At 38.0% G+C, this 22,385-nt stretch overlaps 1 protein-coding gene across 1 annotated transcript in view; it reads left to right on the plus strand.

Moving 5' to 3' along the window:
- The window catches only part of si:dkey-238o13.4 (uncharacterized protein LOC560780 homolog), a 58,178-nt gene extending 49,199 nt beyond the window's left edge, over positions 1-8,979 (plus strand). Inside the window, exon 6 of the mRNA XM_039763450.1 lies at positions 8,307-8,979. Within this exon, the coding sequence (XP_039619384.1) occupies positions 8,307-8,483 (177 nt within the window). The 3' untranslated portion in view covers positions 8,484-8,979. The remainder of the gene's footprint in view (positions 1-8,306) is intronic.
- The last annotated feature ends 13,406 nt before the right edge of the window (positions 8,980-22,385 follow it).

The raw sequence follows: 22,385 nt of genomic DNA on the forward strand, positions 1-22,385 counted from the left end.
AATGTAAGTCATCTTCAGTTGGATGATGAGCCCCATCTTAGTGAGGACATGTGGCTTCGCCTGGAAAATATTAGGGAAAAAGGTCTCATTTTAGGAGTGTGTTATAGACCACCCAATTCAGACAGTAATTTCAACACACATCTTTTTAGTAATATCAAAAAGGCAAGTTTACAGGGGATATTATAGTCATGGGGGACTTTAATTATCCAAATATTAACTGGGATAACCTTACAGATGGAGGAGCACAAGAGCAGGAGTTTTTAGAAGTAATCGGCGACTGTTTTTAACACAGCATGTTAAAGCACCAACAAGGGGTGAAGCCTATCTGGATTTAGTATTCTGTAATAATCAGGATAGAATTGAGGGTGTAGAGGTGATTGAACCACTAGGGTCAAGTGACCATAATGTAATACAATTCTCAGTATTTTGTAAGAGTACAGATGCAAAGACTAAAATTGTTAAGTTGAACTTTAGTAGGGCTAATTTTGAGCAGATGCGACAAAGTCTAAGTAGGATAGACTGGGATAAGCTTTTAAATGTGGAGACAGTCGAGGAGCAGTGGAACAGGTTTAAAAATGTTTTACATGTAATGCAGGACAGATACATACCTAAATTTGGAAGTAATAGGAAACTAAAAAAATCTCCACGATGGATTAATAAAGATTTAAAAAGAAGTTGCAAAGGAAAAACTGCTGTATAAGGCATATAAGACTAATGACTGCAAAGAGAACCGTAGCGTATGAGAACATGAGGGCAACCATTAAGAAGGATATCAGAGAGGCTAAAAGACAGTTGGAGAGGAATATAGCAGATAAGGCGAAAGAAGACCCCAAGAGATTCTTTCAGTATTTTAGTAGTAAAAGAACAGTTAAGGAGGAGGTCAAGTTCATCAGGAATAGTAAAGGGAATTAAAAGATACAGACAATGAAATAGCAGATGCCCTAAACTTACATTTTTCTGAGGTGTTTACAAGTGAGCAAGTGGATAACCTGCCAGAGGTAAACACAACTACTAAGGAGGTACTGAGGGATTTGGAAATTGTAGAGGGAGAAGTGCTGCTCAGATTAAATAAGATGAAATCAAACAAATCACCAGGCCCAGATAATATTTATCCTCGTGTTCTTAAGGAGGCTAGTGAGTACATATATAAACCCTTGACACGTATTTTTAGGAAGTCACTGTGCACTGGAGAGATTCCAAAGGACTGGAAAATGGCAAATATCATCCCATTATATAAAAAGGGTGACAGGGCAGATCCAAGCAACTATAGGCCAGTAAGCTTAACAAGCATCACAGGAAAATTAATGGAAGGAATTATTAAGGATAAGATTGAGCAACACATGACAAGGACAGGAGTTATTCTGAACAGTCAGCATGGGTTCAGAAGGGGGAGGTCGTGTTTTACTAACATGTTGGAATTCTATGAGGAGGCAACAAAAGGATACGATCAAAGTGGAGCTTATGATATTATTTATCTGGACTTTCAGAAAGCATTTGATAAGGTGCCACATGAGAGGTTGGGCATCAAGTTAAAAGAAGTGGGAATTCAGGGTGATGTTTTTAGATGGGTGCAGAATTGGCTCAGACACAGGAAGCAGAGGGTGATGGTGCGAGGAACCTCATCAGAACTGGCTGATGTTAAGAGTGGTGTTCCACAGGGGTCAGTGCTAGGGCCGCTGCTATTTTTAATATATATAAATGATTTAGATAGGAATATAAGTAACAAGCTGGTTAAGTTTGCAGATGATACCAAGATAGGTGGATTAGCAGATAATTTGGAATCCGTTATATCATTACAGAAGGACTTGGATAGCATACAGGCTTGGGCAGATTTGTGGCAGATGAAATTTAATGTCAGTAAATGTAAAGTATTACACATAGGAAGTAAAAATATTAGGTTTGAATACACAATGGGCGGTCGAAAAATCGAGAGTACACCTTATGAGAAGGATTTAGGAGTCATAGTGGACTCCAAGCTATCAACTTCCAAACAGTGTTCAGAAGCCATTAAGAAGGCTAACAGAATGTTAGGTTATATAGCACGATCTGTGGAGTACAAGTCCAAGGAGGTTATGCTCAACCTTTATAATGCACTGGTGAGGCCTCATCTTGAGTACTGTGTGCAGTTTTGGTCTCCAGGCTACAAAAAGGACATAGCAGCACTAGAAAAGGTCCAGAGAAGAGCGACTAGGCTGATTCCAGGTCTACAGGGGTTGAATTATGAGGAAAGATTAAAAGAGCTGGGCCTTTACAGTTTAAGCAAAAGAAGATTAAGAGGTGACATGATTGAAGTGTTTAAAATTATGAAGGGAATTAGTACAGTGGATCGAGACTTGTATTTTAAAATGAGCTCATCAAGAACACGGGGACACAGTTGGAAACTTGTTAAGGGTAAATTTCGCACAAACATTAGGAAGTTTTTCTTTACACAAAGAACGATAGACACTTGGAATAAGTTACCAAGTAGTGTGGTAGACAGTAAGACGTTAGGGACTTTCAAAACTCGACTTGATGTTTTCTTGGAGGAAGCAAGTGGATAGGACTGGCGAGCTTTGTTGGGCTGAATGGCCTGTTCTCGTCTAGATTGTTCTAATTGTGTTAAATGGAGGTTAGGGCATGTAAAATCACTTATATTTGTTGCTGGTTATGTAGTGTTTAAAATGGTTACAGGCGCAGTTCAGTCACTTCAGTGTGACATGTGCAGAAATGAGCTAGTCATGGATAAGTCTTAGAATTTTCACAGGAATATAATTACCTGCTTGATTCAGACAGGGGTGGTCTGAAATGGCCCTCAGATTTGTTGGTTGAATGTGTTACACAAATGTTTTTGATTTTCCAGTCAATTGTTACTAATGCTGAATATGAGTCAAATTTTTTATTGTTAAAAAATAAAAAATCTGCATTAATCTCACTGTTTAACGAAAGCCTGAACAGATGTGGACTGCAAGTTGGTAATTGTGTTTCTGGGAAGAGTATCTGTGACTTACTGAAGTTGTCCATGTCTACAGTGGCCAACATCTATTTAAATAAGTATTGCAAGCGCGCTGCAGATAAACGTGGTACTTTTAAGGAAAAAGCTAACCTCAAACGTAAACTGGCTACATTGACAAAAAAGAGGTAACTTAATAAGCCAGTTATTTTGATATAACGTTCTGCTTCCGTACAGATTAATATCAGCACATTTGTTAATTTTGCTTATTTTATGATGGTATGAACAAAATCATCATTTATCATTAGTCATTTCAAAATAATGGCTGTTTGTATTTTATCTGTTGTTGCTTGTTATTTTTTAGATTTAACTGCATTAACAAAGTGTTAAATGTAGCTTTTCTTGTGATTATTAACAAGTAAATCTGCATTATTTTTCACGTTACTTCTGTTTAATCCAGGAATATGTGATTTCCTGAGATGCATGTAAATATTCATTTTTCATATGGTGCCAACCACTCGTCGCTGTGATTTTCTATTTTTTTTTCTTACTTTATCATAGTCATTTTCATATATGAACATTCAGTATTGCATTGTTTTATTCAATACAGTATTCAGTGTTACTCTTAGGTTAATCTCATGTTTAAGGCATTAATTGCATTAATGTTGAGTTGCTGATATCTATATAATGGTCACTGTTAAGTATGTCAAATATGTGATTCAAACGTTATGTGTGACTTTTATATAAAAATAAATGAAATGCATAACGCAACTGACTTGCCTTTGTTATTTCACGCATTGCATTAATTAATTTTACACGGGAATAATTTATTTACACGCGTACAACGCGACAGGTTCTCTATATGCGTCTGTTGCTGCTGTAGCACCTCGAATGTGATGTCACCACAGGCATGAGCGGGCCTTGTTTTTTGAGACGGCATTGCCAAAACCCATCCTGATTGGGACACCAGCACATACGTGTCATCCATCACAATCCATTATTCTGTTAAAATCAGATAATTTAACAAGTAATAAGATAATTAAGACAAATTGCTTTCAGTTTAAAAACAATATTTTCTTCAGATTACATACTCTTGCTTTTCCTAGTTTGCTATTACAGTTTAACTTATATGTTTGCCCATATGAAACAACTGACATTTAACAGTTACCTGCAAATTTATTAATAATACATGCAATAATAACAGAACTATAATAATAAATTGTAACAATATAGGCACTTTTTAGGAAAGCTTTGTGAGGCATAGATTTCTGAGTCTAGAAAACATGTACCGAAAATAAGATACAGTATACGTAGCAATATTTCAGCATTATATGATGAAACTCTATTAAGTTATGGCACAGACACCTAAGAGCATATTATATACAATAAAATAAAAATGCATAACAAGGCAAGGGCATGCAATTAATATAAAACCTTTCCTGTTAGCAGCACGTCTTTAAATATTTTTAATATTGTAGGAGAATTAAACAAGTTTAACATTAAATCACCAGATACATCTCTGTTGTTTAATTTTCCATAGAAACCAAAAACAAATAGCTAATGAACAAAATACCCTTTGTCTAATTGTTGGGAAGAGGAGTGCCTTCACACACTCTCAGACACCCATAATGTCAGGATTTGAATCCACACCTAGCTAGGCACAATGCCAGTCTGATTTCTGCATTTTAAATCCAAAGTTATTAGTCTGAAAGATTCTGGGAGAGAGAAGGTGTTCGTATTTCTTTAGGTATTGAATTCAGTAGCTGCAGCTGTCAGAGTGTATAAAGTAGAGTGCTTGCTGAACTTGGAATTTACACTGCAGAGCTATTTGTGACATCAGCCAGAATTTAGAACAAATATCTGTTCCTAATCCAAAATCTTTCTGTTACAGTATTTTACAGTATGTGGTTGTTTCATTTATATACAGTATATATATATATATATATATGACTTTATGAAGGTCAAGAGCTTACTGAAAAGCCAAGTCAAAGTGATAAATGCATGATTGCTTCTTTTGTGTGTGTATATATAGTTACATATACTGTATATAGGTTTATGGGGTCATTATTGTCACTTGTATAGAGTACAGTGAAATTCTTACTCGCATGTACTAATAAACATGCAACACGTTGCCACTCTCCAGCACCATGATTAGTAAGCATCTTACACTGAAATGCCTGTCTTCCTTATCCAGTGGTTTAAGTATAATAAAATAAGAGACAGTACTCTGAAATTTTTGGTTTCTTTAGGTAATGGCTGGTGGGGTCTCCCCGGTACATATGTAAGGTACAAGATACATTAAATGGATTTTAGTCTTAGAGACTGTCCGCCTTGTACATATTTCAGCCTGGAGAAGGATAGATTATAGGTCAGAGACATGGTTGGAGGAATGGGGTCCCCCTCGTTACAATTCCCAGAAGACAAGAGATGGTTAACATGTGTGACATTGTAGTAAAAAGGTTGTGAGTATACAATTCCTGCAGAAAAATTGTCTTCTGATTCTTTTGTGGCTTTGGGTCAGCTAGAATTATTCCTGTCAGAGTTTCCTGCAGTTTCCAGATTTCCCTTGATGATGTAGGAAACTAAAACCTTAGTTTTCCTTATAATTTCTCTGAAGGAAAGATCTATAAATTTGTTTGTTGTAATGGTCCGTCTATGTTTCATTGCTTATTGCCCCTTTCTCACAATTTTGATAGCAATATACAGCTTAATTTAGTCCAAATAATATTTCACAGGGTTTAGCAACATAGCTTTTCGCAGTACTGCTTTTATATGGATAGAGGCTTTGTAAGTAATCAGCAAATGTTGGGATACCTGCAGGAACTGTTTACATCCCTTTTAAGGCTTAGTTCACTTCCATTGCTGTAGAAATGCTGTAAGCTGTTAACTTGAATCCTGAAAATTTTTTTTTTGCATGAATCTTTCAATTACACTATTTTTCAATAAAAACTGGAAAAATGTGGGTGTTATAAGTCTTTTGACCAGTAGTCTATACAGTTGTGCTCATAAGTTTACATACCCTGGCAGAATTTGTAAGATGTGTAGCATACTTTAAATAGATGACCAATCAGGCAAAAGACATTTCATTTAGCTTTAATGGAATCCAAATGAAACATAAAGCATCACAGAATAACACAACCATTAAACAAAACATGGTAAATAATAAGGAAAATAATGAGATGGTCCTTATTCAAAAGTTTGCATGCCTTTAGTTCTTATTGTTTATTGCCCCCTTTAGCATCAATGACGGCATGCAGTCTTTTGTGGTAGTTGTGGATTAGGCCTTTGATTTTCTCAGGTGATAGAGCTGCCCATTTTTGGCAAAAAAGCCTCCAGGTCCTACGAATCCTTGGGTTGCCTTGTATAAACTGCATGCTTTTAGGTCTCCCCAATGAAATTGAGGTCAAGAGACTGTGATGGTCACTCCAGCACCTTCACTTTTTTCTGCTATAGCACTGAAGGATCAACTTAGCCTTGTGTTTTGGATTATTGTCATGTTGGAAGATCCAAGAGTGTCCTATGCACAGCTTCCAGACTGATGAATGCAAGTTGCCCTCCAATATTTTTCGGTAACATACTGCATTCATCTTGTTATCAATTTTCACTATGTTATCTGTACCACTGTAGCTTACACAACCCCAGAACATCAGAGATCGACCTCCATGCTTCACAGTGGGAATGGCGTACTTTTTGTTATGGGCCTTGTTGCATCCTCTCTAAACATAGCGTTTATGGTTGTGACCATAAAGTTCAATTTTGGTCTCATCATTCCAAAGGACTTTGTTCCAGAAGTTCTGAGACTTTTCTAAATGCTGTTTGGCATATTTTACATGGGCTATTTTGTGGCATTAGCATAGTAAAGGCTTTTTTTTCTTGTAACTTAACTGTGCAGCCCATTTTTGTTCAAGTTCCTCATTATTATGCATCTTGAAACAGCAACACCACTTGTTTGCAGAGAAGCCTGTATGTCAGCCGAAGTGCATTGTGGGTTTTTCTTGGTAGCTTGACAAATGATCCTTCCATTTGCGCCTGAAATCCTCGGCTGATTTACCTGACCATGACCTGGTAACATCAGAACCCCCTACTTTCCACTTTTCTTAACAGAGTTTGAATGCTACTGACAGGCATTTTCAGATCTCCGGATATCTTTTTTATATCCTTATCCTGCTCTTTTGACAGTTATTTTGCTTTCTCCATGGCTTGGTATCCAGCAAAGTCAGTGCAGCTCTGCATGAATTTAACTTGCCTGTTTATACACAGACATTGATTATAATCAAAGAAGTTACAGGTATGGACACTGTCCCTTAATTACCCTTAATTTGAACCTGTGTGTGTCAACTTGTGTGTATTTTATCAGCCCCAACATATGTAAACATTTAATCAAGCCCGTTTGGGTGATTTCAGATGTCATTATGATTTAACAAGGGCACACATAATTATGTGATAATCAATTGCCTTGCCTGAGAACACTCACCAATTAAATGGAAATCTTTCTGCACAATTAGTTATATTTTCTAAATTTTTCACAAATTCTACCAGGGTATGTAAACTTATCTTGATCAATCAGAGGTATTTTGGTGGTGCAAGTGGGGTCTACACAATATTATGGAGGTGGTTTCAATGTTGTGTCTAGCTGGTATATATAATATATATTTTATAATAATAGTTGATATATATATATGTGTGCATACAGTATATGACTATATACAATCATATATACGCAATCCATCCATCCATCCATTTTCCAACCCGCTGAATCTGAACACAGGGTCACGGGGGTCTGCTGGAGCCAATCCCAGCCAACACAGGGCAAAAGGCAGGAACCAATCCTGGGCAGGGTGCCAACCCACCACAGGACACACACAAACACCAAGCACACACTAGGGCCAATTTAGAATCGCCAATCCACCTAACCTGCATGTCTTTGGACGGAAACCGGAGCGCCCGGGGGAAACCCAAACAGACACGGGGAGAACATGCAAACTCCATGCAGGGAGGACCCGGGAAGCAAACCTGGGTCTCCTAACTGCAAGGCAGCAGCGCTACCCACTGCGCCACTGTGCTGCCCAATGTTGTATTCATTTTCTTTATTGTCTGTTTTTGGTATTGTAAGACTGTCACTAATTTTTGGGAGAAATGCAAGTAACAATTGTATTGTATTATGTGCACATGACATTGTACATGAACTTAAACATAGACTTGAACTTTAAGGTACAGGTAGTAAATTTTTGCTTAATCGGGACTAAAAATCCAAGAAGTGGAAAACTATTAAAGATTTTTAAGAAGCAAACTCCACCTTCACACAATATTAGGATGCTGTGTTTATGCTGCTAATGTCAGTTACAACAATAACTTGTTGTTTTTTTCATTTTTTTAGATCAAGATAAACATGGGAGTGGCCATGCCAGAAAGGATGGGCCCAGGGTACATCAGCCATCTGGATGTTGGAGAGGCTGTCGCTTCAGTGGTGGAGCGGAGGAACAGTTCCCACAAAGTGTTCTGTGTTAGCTCTCCTGCTGACCTCAAAACAATCATTCTGGAAGGAAAAGTCTAAAGATTCCATGGAAGACTATGCCTTGAAGAACAAGTAGTAAAAGCACTTATGTAAACACATACACCTTACCTTTTAGAGCAGTTAGAATAGAACTGTAGTGAGCAACAGTAATCTTCAGCATTACTAGATGACCCGCTATACAGTATGTTCACCTTCTGTATCAACTTTTAGTCGCATTTTACTTTAATATACACATACCTGGTCTAGTTGGAAGGGTACATGTTTATTCATTAGATGCAATTTAGAATGAGATGCTTACCTGAACTCTCAGAGCTAATGGCCAAATAAGGGGTGGTCTGAAAATTTCAGTGGAAGTGATTATTTAATGTAAGCCCAAAATACGGTCAAAACCACAAAGACTGAAAAATGGTTGACAGTATCTTGATTTTGTAGGAAGCTGCTGTCTGCTGTAAGATACTAGATATTTAAACAAATTAATAAATGATACGGCCTTCTAAACAAATAAGACCAAGATGGTCTAAAGAAGAACGTTTCACATGATATGTATTAATTGCCAGTGTTTAAACCACCATAATGTTTGGGTTACATGAGAAAACACTACCTCACGTGTATTGAGAATAAAAAAACGTGTTTATGCAATCTTCAAAATCAGGCAAAGAATCAATTCTATAGGCAGAACCAACTGACACACTTAAACAGAATTCAAGTAATATATATCTCAAGCACACGTCATTCTCCGATCATTTCAATATCTGTTTCCCTAAATAGTTTTGAATGAAGCACAAGAAGAATTTTGGTTTATTTTAAAAGTGCCAAAATAGTAGCATTTAAAATGAGATTTGGAAGTGCTGGGTGGTCTTCTGGTAAAGAAAATGTGAACAAATCCAATGTAAAAGGGGTAGCAAAATCTTAGTATTCAGTTCTATTCTAACATTTATGTGAAATCAAAAGAAGAACAGTGTTTGCATTGTATGAGTTTCACCCTAATGCTCCTGATACTTTAGAGTAGTGTGTCTGTTGCCTGCTTTTTACACTCCAAACAATCTTGATCTTTCTTGCATGTTATATTAGTCTGAAAGCGACTTTTAACTGGATGCTGTGTGATGTGCGACTATTCACATTGGGCTTAACCTGCGTACAAACAAATGATGGTAATGGTGCATGCTCACAGTCAGAAACATTACTTTTTCCTCCAATTTTATTTTCCTGGTTGTGCATGCAGTGCAGTAGCAAGGAACATGCTTAGAAACTGCATGGAATGCGTAATATGTTAAATTTTATTATCAAACAATTCTATTTTTAAAAGCACTTTCACATAAACAAAACAAGCATATTCTTTCTTTTTTATGCAATATCAGCGTATTATGTGTATTTAATTATTATATATTTATTAGTGAGATTCCATGCTGCCAAACTTTACAGGTCATAATGTTACCGTACACCCCATTGCTTGATAAGATCTCATCAAGGCCTCTATTCTTCCATTTTCTAATTCTCATTGTTCCACAAATGGACGACAGTGAACCTGTTAAACTTTGACTAAATCATCACAGGACAAACAGACATACATGCCAGCACTCACTCATATTGGACCACAAATCATCCATCCATCCATCCATTATCCAACCCGCTATATTCCAACACAGGGTCACGAGGGTCTGCTGGAGCCAATCACAGCCATCAAGGGTGCAAGGCAGGAAACAAACCCTGGGCAGGGCGCCAGCCCACTGCAGGGCACACACACACACACACACCAAGCACACACTATGGACAATTTAGACTCGTCAATGCACCTAACCTGCATGTCTTTGGACTGTGGGAGAAAACCAGAGTACCCGGAGGAAACCCACACAGACACGGGGAGAACATGCAAACTCCATGCAGGGTGGACCCGGGCAGTGAAACCACAAATCATCATATCTTATATCTTTATGATGAGACAGGAGGCATATTGTAAGAACCAGGAGAGAACCAGCGTAGACATGCACAGAATACGTAAAGTCCATACTGATTCTGATGGGGTTGGACGCTAATGTTTTCCACTCTCCAGGATTTGCTGTACAGCAAAATTTCATCCATGTCATCTCTTTCATTTCTGTAATGCGAATTGACAAAGAGGTTCCAGAATTAAAGAAGGTAAAAGTGAAGGGGAGTCCAGTAAATATTGAAAACACCACTCGTAATCAACCTGTAACGTCTCCTTCTGCAGTACACTCATTGGAAAGCCAACTTAAGAGCTATGACTCTAATATTTCACTTTTAGAAAACTTTAGGCTGAAACAGCTCAAAAAGCAAGTTACATTTAAAAATATTTTGCACTGTGTTGCTTTGCATCCCCACAACATTCATTCTTTCTTATTAGTAATAGTAGTCCACTTTTTGGTGTGAATTCTAAAGTTAAACTAACGAGACTTCTACAGTGTCCAACCCGCTAGATCCTAACACAGGGTCATGGGGGTCTGCTGGAGTCAATCCCAGCCAACACAGGGTGCAAGGCAGGAAACAAACCCCAGGCAGGGTGCCAGCCCACTGCAGGACACACACCCGCATACCAGGGACAATTTAGGATCGCCAAATGCACCTAACCACTGTCCTTTCCTCCTCTTCTTGTTTTTTTCTGCTTTTTGCTTCCAGAGATGTCTGTCCCCTTCATGATTTATGAAAATGGTGCTGATTACATTTAACATTACTAAAAAAAAAAATACCATTCATCATAGGCACTCTGTGCTGCCCACAGTGACAATGTTTCCGCAGAAAAATCAGAAGTGACCACTTCATTTCATTGTATGAATTCCAATTGATAATCAAGGTAGTTTGTGAATGCTATGAAACATATGTGAAAAAACTGGATTGTCTTTCTCTTTTCTGAATTGCCCATTGATGATGTTCTTCAAATGATTTGTTGCACGTAGCATTCTGTGTTTTTTTCTTTCAAGGATGTCTACTTGCTAGGAGTCAGTCTTGTAAAATGAGAAGAAAGAGGGCAATGCTTTGTCTTGAGCCTGGCATTCAATGTCCTCTTATGAAAATGAGAAAGCACTAAATATGCATAAAACCACTTTCCTTCCAGCGCACCAATTTTGATGAATTTTCGTACGCTTAATCTTTGCAGAGATTTGTCTGGAAATGTTAGTTTTCACTGAGATATACAGTACACTGTATAACTTTATGAAATTTCAAAAACTCTCAGTGAATGGAAAGGCATCTGGCCATAAAAACATACCAAAACCTATAAAACATGAACCACATAAGAAGTGGGAAAGTATAAAAATGAAGAAGATGGAGAAGAAGTACAGAGAAATGTTCCATGCAACATCAATTACTACTTAACTTCCTCTTTTCTAATTCACCTCGTGCCTGAATTACTTGCATACTGTATGTCCGTCTTTTACGTGTTTGATAGCCACTCCTGACGAGAAAACGAAATTGAAATGTCAGCAGAGCCACCTCACCTGTTTACACGGACTTAAACCGAGATTTTAACTCTCCATCAGGTGCTAATTTCAAATATATTATGCTTAAGAAATATGAACTACAACCAGCAAGTAGAGTCTCCATAACTAACAGCTAAAAGTAGGCCATCGATTCATGCGATTTTTACATCTATGAAAGCTTTTTCAGTTACCACAATCTATCTGGACCCCAGTGTTAAACTACAGAATATAGTAAAATGCTATTGGAATATTTTTATATACAGTACTAATACGTGGTTTGTCATGTGGTGAGTGTGGCAATGCGTGGTAATTAGTCCATACTCCCACTAATACATATAATTACATTTTATTCTGTTATTTCTGAATATATCTTTTGATGAAGTAAATTAACAAAAAATAAAAGTACTCCAAGTTATAAAACAGTTAAATAAGTCCGTTAAATGCACTGGAATCTCACACCAGGCATACTTTGTTTCTGCATTCATTCACCATTGCCTGGTCATTTTGGATTGTAATTTTAAAAATTTTGGATTTTCTCTTTGACATTTGTTTTAATGATGTTTGTTCTGAAACTCATCTATTCAATGCATTTCAATCTGTTGTTCCTGAGGCATGTCTGAATTTTGATTCACACCCTGGTAATTCGGAGCAGAGTCCAATCGTGGCAAAGAGCACAACTTGAGGTGATGAGTTTCCTATTGGTGACTCTCCCAGATGTTTGGATGGGGCAGGTTTTCAGGATTTAAGGCAGCTACAACATCTTGTATGTGTGTCAATGGAACCAAGTAAATGGTAACAGAGGAAAAGAATTCAGAAAGTAATACAGCAGATGAAATATAGAGATCAATCAAAATATTTTTTTCACTGGATAACAAAATCTTACAATAATCAGTGAGGCAAAGATGTATTATATTAAGCTGATTAAAACATGAAACTGTATCTTCTATGAGAAATGATGTAACAGCATCAATGATTTAAAAAAAATATTGTCATTAGGAACAGACCTATTTTCTATTTCTGTAACAGCATTAAAAATGTTCATTTGAAGACCAATAATAGAAAACCAATCTAGTGGCCTTGCTGTTACAACGCTATTTTTGTTTCATTTAATTGCCACTGTCTTGTCACTTGACCTCTACTTTGGTTCAGTGTAAAATTTTGCATATAAAATGAATCTGAAAGGAAGCTCAGTATTGTTGATTTCATGCAAAATATTCCTAAAGGCATTTTTTATACTGTGTGAAATTGTTACTGTCATTTACATCTGAAATGCCTCATGTGACATCAGAGTTTCTGGAGCTGCCATTTGTGAGGAGTCATTCGGTTTATAAGCAGTTTGGGTGAAAATGTTGTTAAGAATGTGAAAGTGTTGTTTATTTGCAACTTGATCAAAGCAAAAAGCAATTTAGATGCGCTTTGTTATTTTCATTAAAAAAAAACCAAAGGAAATGCATTCAGTTTGTACCAGAGTTGGAGCGCATGTGTTGCTGGGAAGATCTTCATATTTGCTATTTTGCTATTTTTTTTTCCTGATCGTTCTACAGAATAAATCTCATTGAGTTTGCGGCGCATTTATGGTAAACCACAGATTCAATTTAGAAACACATAAATGAATAAAACATAAATAAACAAGTACTTGAAGAGAAAGTGATACAGTTTCAAAACATGTTGATACTGGTATAATTTTTAAAATGTAAAAATATACATCTGGGTGGAGCTGCAGTGCACAAATTCCTTTTGAACTAAGATGAGTCAATTCTGATGCTGGACCACATGTGGGTTCCCGCTACTTGTTATAATTTATTCTTTCTTGTGATTTTATTATAGAGGGCAGACCATTCAGTTGTAATTCCTCCTAAGTCTGTTTAAGTATGCTTTGCATTGCCATATGTGCAAGTGTGGAAGAGACGACTAGCAGATGCACTTCACTGATTTCTGGTGGTGACCCCAATGTCTGCTTTTATTTGTATTCAGTGAAAAAGCATTTGCTTGGTGTTGACAACAAAATAAAGGCTTGGTTGTTAATGTTATGATTTTGTTCAACACCCACAATACTTAGAAACACATTTCATTGCTATTATAGGCTTTCTCTCTGCTGTACCTTCATCAGAAAATGATTGTCTCAGTTTATGTTATTGTTTTTTTTGTCTGTTAGCTTGTTTTAATAAATTTTGTTTGAATTGAAACTAACACTATGTGCCTTTTTATTAAAACCAGAAGTTCACAATGTAAAGATGTTTAGAAAATTGGAGCTGAGAATGCAGCAAGAGAAGATCCATCCTGTGAGAGCACACTATGTATGATGAACTGGCTTTCTGTCCAGAGCTGGCAGCCCTGGCACCACCAGTCTATAGGGAAAGCCTGTTATCCCTAACCATGATATGGATGGATATCTGTCTGCCCCTGGTTTCTGAAGATGCAGTCATTATACGGTATAGGGCTAGACTTCTTTCATAAAGTTTAATGTATTGTCAATTATACCATTTTTACATTAAATATATAATTCACTATTTGGTGTTGAAGTGAATTCACATGTGACCTGTGACCACCAATGGACTTGCATCCCAGTCCACTTCTGTCCTAACCATTAATCCATCAATTACCAGATTAATTTAATTGAGTTCAGGATAATGGGGGTACCGAAAAGGCTGCCATTCCACCCATACCCACACTCATTCATTTTAGCCCACATTTACTTTACATGTATGTCTTTGGACTGTTGGTGAAAAACTGCCATACCTGATGAAAAATTCACGTAGAAACAGACAGAACTTGCAAACAACATGAACAGGATTCAAAGCTAGTCTATTAGTGCAGTGAAGCAGCACCCCAAACCATAGGTCCACCATATCACTCATTCCCATGGGTCTCTAATGGAAAAAGCTCTTTCAGAAAATGAATACTCTATATGGATTGTGGCAGATGACCAGTGATCTAGCCCTGCCAGGATGGCTAGAGGAAGGATGGACCGGGAGAGTAGCATTACTCTTCCCTGGGCACCTGGATGGTACTAGAGCCCTGGAGGACAGTGCTTCTGCCACACCAGGAAGTGCTGATGGACCAGGGATGGTGTACACCCAGAATGCTTCTGGGTGCAGGGGCTGCACTTCCACCACACTGGGGAGTGCTGCCGGAAGTTTGTCATCGGGCACCTGGAGCACATCCGGGGCATTATAAAAGTGGCCGCCTCACTCTTTTCGGGGAGCCAGAGTTGGGTGGAAGAGGACGGAGCTTGCGAGAGAGGAGAGGAGGTGGCCGAAGGACCAAGGACTGAGCAATCATGTAAATAGTGTAAATAGTGTGGAATAAACGTGTGTGTTGTGGACATTTTGGTGTCGTTTCTGTCTGTGGCTGCACAGGATGCATATCTGATACCGTATTACTGAATGACAGACTAAAATGGCTATGATGCTTAGCATTGCTGCCTCACAGTCCCAGGTGGCTGCTCTCTTTACCAGTCACTGTCACTTCCCATGCCCACTAGAGTTTCCTCCAACATCCCAAAGACATGAATTGTAAGGTAATTCTCTAATTGAAACTGGCTCTGCATAGATGAGAGTAGATGCATATGTGATTGTGCCCTACAATAAGATGGCATCGCAATTTATTGTTTCCTGCCTTGTGTCCAACAGTACTGCGTTAGGCCTCTGCTCCTCAAACTCCTGCAATGGAAACGTTGGACTCAGTAAGTAATTGTGATGGGCTAGTAGACTGTATTTGGGTCACAGAATGCCAAGAAAATTATTAATGTATGCATCCAACTACTTATCAAACTCATATAATCCAATTCAGGGTCTTGGGAAGATATCCTGTATTCCTGCGCAAGCTAGAAATCAAACGTAGATGGGGTGCTAGACATATTTACACATAAACTGAAACAGGGCCAGCTTAAAGTCACAAACTAACATCCTTATTTTGGGATGTGGGAGGAAAACTGGAGATCCTTTAGAAAATCAAACAAAGACACAGGGAAAACGCCACACAAATGTGTCTTGGATTTGAATCAGTTCTCCTGAAGCTGAAAGGTAATAAACTATGAAGATATCATAAATTATCATATACATACATTAAACTAACTTTACATAAAAAATGGGTTCTCCACCTAAAGATACAATGCAGTATAATTATTGAAAACTTTACACTACAGTCTAATGAATGATTAAAGTAAACTTGCAATAGAAACCATCCATGTCGAGAGTCCTCTTTTTTCTAGTCAGTATTTGTTGGCTTTTGGGACTTGTCCTGATGGGATGATAGATGGATTCTTGCTTCCTTCCTTTTGCTAAAGTCATAAATAGCAGAATGAGAGGTAAATAAGCAGCAGAAGGCAGTGCTTACTTCCCCTTGACTCTTTTGATATGCTGAATGTGAAAGTCATGCTGTTCCGATTAAGGCTTTTGCGGAAAGAGGCGACATCCACAGAGAGAGAGCATTGCGTGCTAACTGCCTTCTCAAGGTACCACAGAGCTGAGTCAGTCTGGGTCCGATCCAAACCATTGAGGCGTGTGGCTTTCACAGCATGCTGGCTCACAGTGTGTCTTCATATGCAAAAAAAAAAAAAAGAAAAAAGAAAAGGTCTCCCAAGTTCAGCACATTTATAAATCAGGGCGTTTACAGGAGTTTAAAAGGCATCAATAACTTTTCACAAATAAACTGACTGGAAACACATGCACCTGAAATGACTGTGCTCTGCAGACTGCCAATTTGGGACCTTATAATGTGTCAATAGGTATGAGTCTCAGTTATGATTAATGGCTTCTTTGAACTCTTTTCCAAGTATCCATTCTTCATACGATTTGTGTATTTTATACTTTGCTTACCTTAGTGTGGAGCCTTTGGTTGACCACACAGTAATGAATGAATGGTTTGAGTCTCATGCTCATTCTTTTCCTTGCAGTCACCGCAGGAAATATTTGCAACTTTAAACACATTGACAACATGTTTTTAGCTCAAAGAGAAGACCAGAATCCATTGAACACAACAAATAAACACTCAGTAATGATATGTGGCACTTGGTGCCACTGCCCACATGGCAAGTTGTTTTGCCTGCCTAAGGTAAAGTCATCTCTGATGGAGGATCGCAGGAATCGTCTTTCATCGGATTGGCTGGTGCAGCACTGACTCAGCCGTGGCATGGCCAATTAGGCGAGGCAGCTTGATGGCCAAGGTCTCCAGGACTCTGAACAAATCCAAATCCTATCATCTACTGTTGATTTCTGCTATGTACTTGTAATATTTCCAATTTTGACATCCACTGCATGCCCATCCTACATGGAAAGGGGGTCTCTCTTTGAAGTGCCTTTCAAGGTTTCTTCCATTTTTTTCCCCACAAGGGTTTTTTTTGGGAGTTTTCCTTGTTGTCTTAGAGAGTCAAGGCTGGAGGGCTGTCAAAAGGAATGGCACTTCTTGTGTGATTTGGTGCTATATAAAAATAAATTGTATTGCATTGCATTGTATATGTAACATGCCAAAGCTGAGGACAAAAGAACTAGTAGGGAGTAATGCTAATATATCATTATTCTACTACACTTTATCCTATCTATTTGAGTTTAAACATGGTAATTACTAGTGAAGATCAATGAACCAAAGCAAATTTGTTGGGTTCACCATTGACCTTGGCTGGCAAATTTTCCCTGAAAAATTGCTGTGTGGTCAGCTTAGACAAATTATTTTTTCCCAGTGCCCCATGATGCTCTCTGAGGTTAGCATGACATCACAGAACTGTAGCAGCATATTGGATGTGGTACCTGGCTGATTTGTGTTCCCATGTGCAGAAGTTTCATATATGTGTATTGAAAGCATTGTCCACCTCACCCTCTGCCCAATTTACTTCACACATACAGGAATAGTTTTTGCTATATACACGCATGAATGATGCCATTACCTGAGCAATATTCTAACCAAATCTACATCCTGCATGTGTTTAAACAAATAGTGGTATTTTCATTTGATTGGTACATTAGCTGACCATAATTAGAATATTATGAAAATACTTGTTCTGCATAGCATTTGTTTTATCTTGGTAGAGTAATACTTTTATTTAATACATTTTCCACATTTTGTTATGTTACAGCCTTATTCCAAAATGGATTAAATTCAATTTTTTTCCTCAGAATTCTGCACACAACACCCCATAACAACAATGTGAAAAAAGTTTACTTGAGATTTTTGCAAATTTATTAAAAGTGATGCGCTATGAATACTTTCCAGATGCACTGTATATTGCTCTAATTTCCCCTTTGTATTATTAAGATGTAGCCTCTGTCAGAATGCCTAATCCCACAGATTTATCACTGTTTATAAGGTATTATTGTAAATAACATCTCCCCACCTTCCCTTCTAAAGCAATCAGGTGTAGTAAAAAGACAAGCAGGAGTTAATTACACATAAAACAATGCATTATTGATAATATTAATAAATATTAACAATATGCAATGTACATTTGAATATTGGCAACCATATAACCTGATTAAATGGTGATGTGTAGTTCAGGCGGCATGCAGACTTGTTTGTTACTTAATGTCTCTAGTTAAGGCATCATTGGTGCTCCGCTTTCTTCAGAACAGGCCGCATGACTGGTCAATATAGCTGCTGAGCTGTACTCTTCATTATGTTGTCTTCATCAACAGAGGTTAGTAAGAGATGCTTCTTTCAGATGTTAGTAAGAGAGAGATTGTGAGGTTAAGCAAGTACATTTATAGATGTTCTGTCCAACCCCTACAGCCAATAGGACATTGTGGTATCTTAAAAGCTTCTGATCCAAGCCAATTTCAAATAGCCCAATGAGACCAATGAGGGAAATAGAATATCTTAACACCTGCCCCCAAACCATATGTTAACATAACCTGGCTTTCTTGCAGGGGTTAAAAGACTTTAGCAGGGAAACACTCACCTAACTGGTTTAAGTCACATCCCCCAAATCCTGTCATAAAATTCAAAGAGTCTCAGTCATAAAATGGGGGGCAAACACGAATGCCTCTCACCGAAATAACACTAAATTACATTGCTTTGCCTAAATTACAAATAAAGACATACAAAATATGTATCAAGTTATATGCAAAATCTCACATCACAACAGCATCATTGTATGTTTTGAGTTTACTGCAAAATTCAGCATGTTATGCTCCTCGCTACTGCATGTAGCGCAGATTAGTTATTGACAGGGACAGCCACCCAAGTATAAAACGCTGACCATCGCATCACAGACACTGTTGGTGTTAGTTAGTTGTAGTGATAGGAGCTTGGGAGACACAGAGAGAGATAAAGGACTCAGATTATATTATTATGTGAACCCAGATTATAATTTTATATTGGGGTAAACGGTGGGACAGTGGTTATCAGTGCTGCCTCAAAACTCAGATCTAATTTTTGGCCACAATAATCAGTCCTGCACAGTTGGCAGATGCTTCCCTAGCCCTCTGAGACACTTAAAAGTCCATTTGTCCATTATAATCTGACTCGATATATTGATTTTAATGTGTTTTGCTGAGTTCAGCAACATTCCCAAACATTTTAGTGTTCAACGGGGTTCGTTCATCACTAGTGATTATAAATGGACCCCCCAATGCTTATACACTCTGTATGCTAGCATTTTTCATCAATCTAAGTATTCGAAACATTAACCTTAGTGCTCACTTCTCGCAGTCACTGCAGAAGTTTATTTTATAGTTTCACAGGATTACAGGCCTTTTGTATGGGGTCCTGAATCAAACTATTATCCTGGACAAAGAAGGATCACTTGTGGTCCCAGAACTCAGAAAGATATCAAAGAGGAACAAAGTATTATGAAAAAGTGTTGTCTCAAAAATAAAGCAAAAAGCATAAATTATAAAACCCCTTCTGGTCTGCACAGTATAAAGGCAGATTGACGACAGAGGATGGTGATTTTATTTTGAATTTTATATCTGAGCCTGAATCCTATATCGCAAACATCCAACTAAGAGGACTATTTTCTGTTTAAACCTGAGCATTGAAGTGTTTCATTTTCCTTGCTTTTTCTACATTTTTTGCTCTAATTAAACAGAGCTTTGTTGTCCTAAGATTGCTACCTTGTCCTGCACCATCATTTCACTGTGCTACAACATGAATGCAGAGGAAAGGAAAGAGATAGCAAATATTTTTTACATTTTTCTATTACCTGTCAGTGACAAGTACTGTTACCAATAGGATCATAAAATATTAAGTAGTGAGTATTTACTGTGACTGAAAATGAACGAAAAGTTTCACATTGGTATTTGCAATGGCTCACTTTGCATCTTTAACTCTGCTACCTCCAGCTCTGTCTCCTGTTTTCTGGTCAGTGCCACCGTCTGCAACCCATGTAACATAGCTGGTCTCACTACCATCCTGTAGACTTTCCCTTTCACCCTTGCTGATACCCGTCTCTCAAAAATCACTCCTGACACTCTTCTCCACCCAATCCACTCTGCCTGCATTCTTTTTTTCACCTCTCTTCCACAATCCCCATTACTCTGTACTGTTAATCCCAAGTATTTAAACTCATCCACCTTCACCAACTCTACTCCCTGCATCCTCACCATTCCACTGACCTTCCCCTCATTTACACACATGTATTCTGTCTTGTTCCTACTGACCTTCATTCCTGTCCTCTCTAGAGCATATCTCCACCTCTCCAGGGTCTCCTCAACCTGCTCCCTACTATCGCTACAGATGACAATGTCATCAGCAAACATCAAAGTCCTAGGGGACTCCTGTCTAATCTCATCTGTCAGCCTGTCAATCACCAATGCAAATAAGAAAGGGCTCAGAGCCGATCCCTCATGTAATCCCACCTCCACATTGAATGCATCCATCGCTCCTACCGCAGACCTCACCACTGTCACACTTCTCTTGTACATATCCTGTACAACTCTTACGTACTTCTCTGCCACTCCTGACTTCCTCATACAATACCACAGCATACAGAGAAAGTATTATCATGAAGAAAATTCCACCTCGAGATTCTGATGAATCTTGACATTTTATACCTCCCAAAGTCCGAAAATACTGTTTTTTGGAACTATGTCTTTGTGTAAACATGATATCTCAATAACACAACTAGATATATGGACGAAATTTGGCAATATATTATTAATTTAATTTGTTGTTGATGGTTCTTTAATTTACATAATATAATCATTGTCTTACGGTTTACTTCTCAAATATCCATCCCCATATCTGAGTACACGAGAAAGTCGAGGGGAAAACCACTCCTGATTTTTGAAAATAATACGGCACTGATCGTGAGACTGACTAGGTCGTATTACAAGATCAGCATATTGGTACTAACCAATCACTTTTGCTTTAAAAATGTCATTTAACAACGAAGAGATACAAATCTTGTAAACTTCCTGAGCTGGCAATGTCTCTACTGAACTACATGTTGGTAGGCAAAGAGAGTCTGCCAAGTGATGAAAAGCTAAACATACTAATGTGTTTTTGCATTTATGCTATATTTATTAATTTATCTTTTTAGTTAATATTCATCATTATTAATAGCAGATATTGTGAAAAGAATCCAATAACAGAATTATGTTTTCAAATATTGGTCCCCATTTTTTCAATATTTCTCTCTCTTTCAAAACAGTTCATATTTTTTTTGTTTGTAACATCAACCATATCACACATATTGCATGTGTGAGGGATTTTTCCTGCTTTGCATCCAAACCTGCCTGGGTAGGCTCCAGGTTCCTGCAATCCTGCTCTGGATAAACAGGTTTAGATAATGTATATATTGTTCTTAATCTCAGATGCTAAATCTGTCGTTTTGTGCCTGTCCATACTCTTATTACCTGCTCTTGCTCTGCTCATTATGGGTTTACTGCTCTTATGGTGGGCTATTCAAGTCTCACTGCCCCTAACCGTGACACTACATGCTTGTTTTTCTTTGTTTCTCTCAATACAGGTAGGTGGGGTGTGCACACTGATTCAAGTCTATGAGCCTTCTTCTTCCTAAGCCCCCGTGAATTTCATGGTCACACCTGTCACAACACAGTTGATTCTCTTTTCTGATTTTTGATCTTTTCAGGTCTGTAGGTGGCAAAATTCTGTCTATAAATTGTTTGTGCCTGAGATGGAATCAGAGATCAGTATGGCTAGTAGAAAACAACAAAACCCAGTATTTGAGATTTTTGAATGCAATACTGAAGGCATTCATTATAAGCACTTTGTCATTAGAGCAGGATATGTTGTGTGCTGTGCTGTGGAAATTTAGAGTATATAAACCCTCACACCTTACAATTCACCTAAATTTCATTACAAATGGGCCCATTCTGGGTAATAAAAGGAAAAGAAAATAGTGCCAACAGTCAGTGCAGATTTCCATCCATTCATCCATTATCCAACCCGCTATATCCTAAGTACAGGGTCACGGGGGTCTGCTGGAGCCAATCCCAGCCAACACAGGGCGCAAGGCAGGAACCAATCCTGGGCAGGGTGCCAGCCCACGGCAGGGCACACACACACCCACACACCAAGCACACACACTAAGGACAGTTTAGGATCACAA

Source organism: Polypterus senegalus, chromosome 9 (assembly GCF_016835505.1).
Source record: "Polypterus senegalus isolate Bchr_013 chromosome 9, ASM1683550v1, whole genome shotgun sequence".
Classification (NCBI taxonomy): domain Eukaryota; kingdom Metazoa; phylum Chordata; class Cladistia; order Polypteriformes; family Polypteridae; genus Polypterus; species Polypterus senegalus.